The sequence below is a fragment of the Tupaia chinensis genome, unplaced genomic scaffold, assembly GCF_000334495.1.
Source record: "Tupaia chinensis unplaced genomic scaffold, TupChi_1.0 Scaffold144586_1, whole genome shotgun sequence".
In the NCBI taxonomy this organism is placed as follows: domain Eukaryota; kingdom Metazoa; phylum Chordata; class Mammalia; order Scandentia; family Tupaiidae; genus Tupaia; species Tupaia belangeri.
Genome location: NW_006204446.1, coordinates 407,183 through 412,124, shown reverse-complemented (window position 1 = coordinate 412,124; position 4,942 = coordinate 407,183). Strand labels below are relative to the sequence as shown.

The 4,942-nt window shown below is 41.2% G+C and overlaps 1 protein-coding gene and 1 pseudogene across 2 annotated transcripts; one reads left to right on the top strand and one right to left on the bottom strand.

Annotated features, from left to right (window-relative positions):
- Positions 1-813: 813 nt before the first annotated feature.
- Positions 814-1,682, bottom strand: LOC106733723 (60S ribosomal protein L6 pseudogene; annotated as a pseudogene).
- A 1,973-nt stretch (positions 1,683-3,655) lies between these two features.
- LOC102495180 (mortality factor 4-like protein 1) lies at positions 3,656-4,627 on the top strand. Of its 2 annotated transcripts, XM_027767753.1 has the most exons (2): positions 3,680-3,695; positions 3,743-4,627. In XM_027767753.1, the coding sequence occupies exon 2, from the start codon at positions 3,851-3,853 to the stop codon at positions 4,625-4,627; it is 777 nt and encodes a 258-aa protein (XP_027623554.1). In that variant the 5' UTR covers positions 3,680-3,695; positions 3,743-3,850. The 2 variants fall into 2 exon arrangements, with proteins under 2 accessions (XP_014439184.1, XP_027623554.1); XM_014583698.1 differs by having other exon boundaries at positions 3,656-4,627.
- The last annotated feature ends 315 nt before the right edge of the window (positions 4,628-4,942 follow it).

Here is a 4,942-nt window from a genome sequence, read left to right as displayed (position 1 = left end):
TTCAGAGTTTCTTGAAGAGCTGGTGTGGTGTCAGCAAATTTTCATGTTTTCTGTGTCTGAGAAAATTTTAAATTTTTTTGGACTTCTATCTCCAGATCCCTGGCCTAAGGGACACTGAGGCAGGGACCCCAGCTCCAGTCCTGGTACCCCAAAGCCCAGAGACCTCTATCTCTGTCAGCCAGAACAGACCTCAGCTCTACAGTAGACCCCTCTTCCATCTCCAGACCCCTGGCCTAAGGGACACTGAGGCAGGGACCCCAGCTCCAGTCCTGGTACCCCAAAGCCCAGAGACCTCTATCTCTGTCAGCCAGAACAGACCTCAGCTCTACAGTAGACCCCTCTTCCATCTCCAGACCCCTGGCCTAAGGGACACTGAGGCAGGGCTCCCTGCCCCAGCTACAGCCTCAGCACCGCCAAGCCCAGAGACCTCTATCTCTGTCATCCAGGTAGGCTTTTTGTTTTTCCTTCTCCTCTTCTGTCATTTGTAAATGTCACACTTCTTATCACACAGGACTACCTCCCCCCTCTGGTTTTAAAGAAGACCTCACTTCCATCTCCAGACCTCTGGTGAAATAGCACAGCACACAACTTTTTCTTTATTCTCCTTCTTACTTTCTTCTCTCTTATTTGATCCTCTCTTTCTCTTCCTCTGCCCTCCTGGGTGGTCTAGATAGGTCTATAATCACAGTTCTAAAATATTCTAGTATTGTAAGACTCCCTGGATCCTCCCTTTTAATGAACCACCTGCATAAAAGGAGATACTGTTCTTTATTTTTTATGGTCAGCTATTTAATTAGGTTCTTGGCAAAAAATTTAGGACACCAATTTGTGAGGATGAACTCCATGTGCAAGGGCAAACACGGATCACAGGTGGCCCTGGAGTGGAAGAACAGCTTTGATTTTTTGTAAAATTTGCAAGTCCACAGCTTTCTGATCAATCTCGCACTGCTCTGAAATCTTGTATCTCTCCTTCTCTGTGTCACAGATCTCACCTTCCTGGTGTCTGGGCTTCCACAGTTTCTTTTTCTTGAAGTAAGCATCAGTAAGGTGCTTTGAGATTTTTACTTTGCTAATATCAATTTTCATGGAGATAGCAATGCCAAATTTCTGGTGTGTTCTACGCAGTGGAACTCAATTGACAACCAGCCGTCTAGTTACAAGTAGCAAGCCACTGCTCAGTTACTTCAGGAAAACCTCTCTCTTGCCTTTGTGACATCCAGCAAGGATGATCAGAATGGTCCCAGGAGTAATTCTAGCTCACAGCTTTCTCACATGCTGACTGTAGGGTTTTTTTTGCAGAGGTTCAACAGCTTTTGAGGCACATCTTCAGTAGGATAATATTTAGGCATTTTGCGTCATTTAATCACCCAGGTACCACCATTCTTGTTTCCACCAACTGGTTTTGTGACAGTTGCAAGAACGTTCTTATTCTTTTTCTTTTCAATCCTGGATTTAGTGGCCAAATATTTCCTCTTGCACATAGCCTCCCTTGGATACATGGCAGATTGGGAGTATCTGCTGATACTCTGGACTAGGACAGGGTTTCAGCTACAATAGGGCTTCCCCTTCTTGGGCTTTTTAGACTTGGGGTCACCCTTTTTAATCTTGCCACTGGCATCAGCCTTCTTGGCTTTAAGTTTCTTCTCCTTAGTATCCTGCTTTGCAGTTTTTTCATCTGTCATCTTTTTTTTTTTTTTAAGAGGTTTTTCACTATAGGGCACGTGCATTCGCCAGACAGACAGAGAGAGACAGAGAGACAGAAAGCAAGAAATCACCTCCCAGAGGGGATGGCCATGCTGCAATCCCTTCTCCTCCATTCTCCTCTTGGGATCTTGGGCACGCACGCACACGCGCCCGGAGTGGGTTTTAAGCCACCGGGTCCGGGACGCGAACCGAGGTCGACTACGTGGGAATCCAGCGACATAGCCATTACGCTAACTGCTGGTTCCCTCATCTGTCATCTTGAATAGTGGGAAAGAACTAAAATCCCTGCTTCTGGTCTATATCAAGATACTGTTCTTCAGACACCTGAATATAATACTCCTCCTCGAACCACATTGCTAAACACAACAGAAGAGAGATTTTGGCAGTCTTTAGTCTACAGCTAAAGGGAAACACACTTGCTCCTAGTCAAAAAAACATTTTCCTAAAACATATTCCAAGGTGAATACGTCTCCCAATGCCTAGAAGTAGAAGAGCCTCAGGTCTGAATAAACCAGGAAATATGTCTCCATCAAAAGAACACAGTGACTCTCTTTCATTTCTCAAAAAACAAACAAAAAACAAAAAACAAACAAACAAAAAAAAACAAACAGAGGACGTTACCAAAATGTCAGAAAAAGAATTTATAACATACATGGTGAAAAAATTCTATGAGTTGGAACAGAAAAGAGATAACAAACTACAGGAGATTAGGAATTCCTTCCATGATATGAAAGAAGAAATGGTCACACTAAGAAAGAATCAGGTGGAAATATTAGAGATAAAGTCTGTAATACAGGAAATCAAAAACTCTGTCGAAAGTATTAAAAGTCGATTAGACCATGCTGAAGATCGAATCTCTGGCATAGAAGATAAAACCTCTGACCTAGAGAAAACTACCAAAAGGATAGCGAAAATTAAAAAAAAAAAAAAAAAAAAAACATGAGATAATATACAAGATATACTAGATTCCGTTAGATGCCCTAACATCAGAATAATTAGTATCTCAGAAGGTGAAGAAACTAAGGGTATGGAAAATCTATTCCATGAAATCCAGAAAGAAAACTTTCCAAGTCTAGAGAGGCACTCAAACATCCAGGCCCAAGAAATACAGAGGACCCCAAATAGAATCAACTAAAGAAGATCTTCACCAAAGCGCGTTTTAGCCAGACTGGTAAAGACCACAGATAAACACAAAGTACTAAAACTGGCAAGAGAGAAACGACAAGTGACTTACAAAAGTAACCCCATCAGGCTAACACTGGACTTCTCAATGGAAACAATGGAAGCAAGGAAAGAATGGGAAGACATATTGAAAGTGTTCAGAGAAACAATTTCAACCAAGATTATTATATCCTGAAAGATTATCCTTCATATAGGAAAAAAAGATCAAAATCTTCTCAGACAAACAAAACCCGAAAGAATTTGCCAACACCAGACAAGCTCTTCAAGAAACACTGAAGAAAAGTACTGTTCCAGGAAAACTAAATATGTAAGAGCCAGAAACAAAGGAAATCAAGACAATGGCCAACTTAAACAACGGGACAGGTCCAGTAACATCGATAATAACATTGAATGTGAATGGATTAAATTCTCCAATCAAGAGATGCAGACTGGCTGAATGGATTAAGCAAGCAAACAAACAAACAAACAAAAAACAGAAATTCTCTATCTGTTGCCTACAGGAAACCCACCTCATGGATAAAGACATACATAGACTGAAAGTGAAGGGTTGGAAAAAGTTTATCCATGCAAATGGAAACAAAAAAAGAGCTTGAGTCACGACACTAATTTCTGACAAAATAGGCTTTAAAACAAAAAGATCAAAAAGACAAAGAAGGGCACTATATTGTAGTAAAAGTGTCAACAGATCAAGAAGATACAATGCGGGAGTAGAGAGTAGGGGGTGGTAGTAGGGGGTGGTGGGAGAAGGAGGAGGTGGTGAATCACATAGATGGCGCTGAAGCAGGATCCGAAGCCTAAATTTCAGGAGGGTGAAAGAGTGCTGTGCTTTCATGGACCTTTTCTTTATGAATCAAAGTGTGTGAAAGTTGCCATAAAGGATAAGCAAGTGAAATATTTTATACATTACAGTGGCTGGAATAAAAATTGGGATGAATGGGTTCCAGAGAGCAGAGTACTCAAATACATGGACTCCAATCTGCAGAAACAGCGAGAACTTCAAAAAGCCAACCAGGAGCAGTATGCAGAGGGCAAGATGAGAGGGGCTGCACCAGGAAGGAAGACATCTGGTCTGCAACAGAAAAATATTGAAGTGAAAACAAAAAAGAACAAACAGAAAATACCTGGGTATGGAGATGCCGGCAGTACCAGTGAGACACTTCAGCCTCCTCGGAAGAAAAGGGCCCGGGAAGATCCTACTGTTGAAAATGAGGAAACATTTATGAACAGAGTTGAAGTTAAAGTAAAGATTCCTGAAGAACTAAAACCATGGCTTGTTGATGACTGGGACTTAATTATCTGGCAAAAACAGCTCTTTCATCTTCCTGCTAAGAAGAATGTGGATTCCATTCTGGAGGATTATGCAAATTATAAGAAATCTCGAGGAAACACCAATAATAAAGAGTATGCTGTGAATGAAGTTGTGGCAGGTATAAAAGAATACTTCAAAATCATGTTGGGCACTCAGCTGCTCTACAAGTTTGAGAGACCACAGTATGCTGAGATCCTTGCAGATCACCCTGATGCACCCATGTCCCAAGTGTATGGAGCACCTCATCTACTGAGATTATTTGTATGGATTGGTGCGATGTTGGCCTATACACCTCTTGATGAGAAGAGCCTTGCTTTATTACTGAATTATCTTCATGATTTCCTAAAGAACCTGGCAAAGAATTCTGCAACTTTGTTTAGTGCCAGCAATTATGAAGTGGCTCCCCCCGAGTACCATTGGAAAGCTGTGTGAGGGGCTCACTCACTCACTTGTGTTTGGATCTCTGTGAACACATTTTTGTTCTTAGTCCTTCTCTTGTACAAACTATGTACTTTGAAGATGTTAGTGTACAACAGAATTGATGTAATTGATGTTTGTTTCTGTTTGATTTTAAACAGAGAAAATAAAAGGGGTTTGGCTAAAAAAAAAAAGATATAATGCTTATAAATATCTATGCGCCTAACACAGGAGCACCCTAATATGTGAAGGAAAGACTGTTAGATCTAAAAGGGGAGATAGATTGCAAAATAATAATTGTTAGAGACCTCAACACCTCACTACCCTCTA

Bases quoted from the DNA above. Each gene is read 5' to 3' on its own strand.
- LOC102495180 (XM_014583698.1), top strand. From the start codon at position 3,656: ATGGCGCTGAAGCAGGATCCGAAGCCTAAATTTCAGGAGGGTGAAAGA.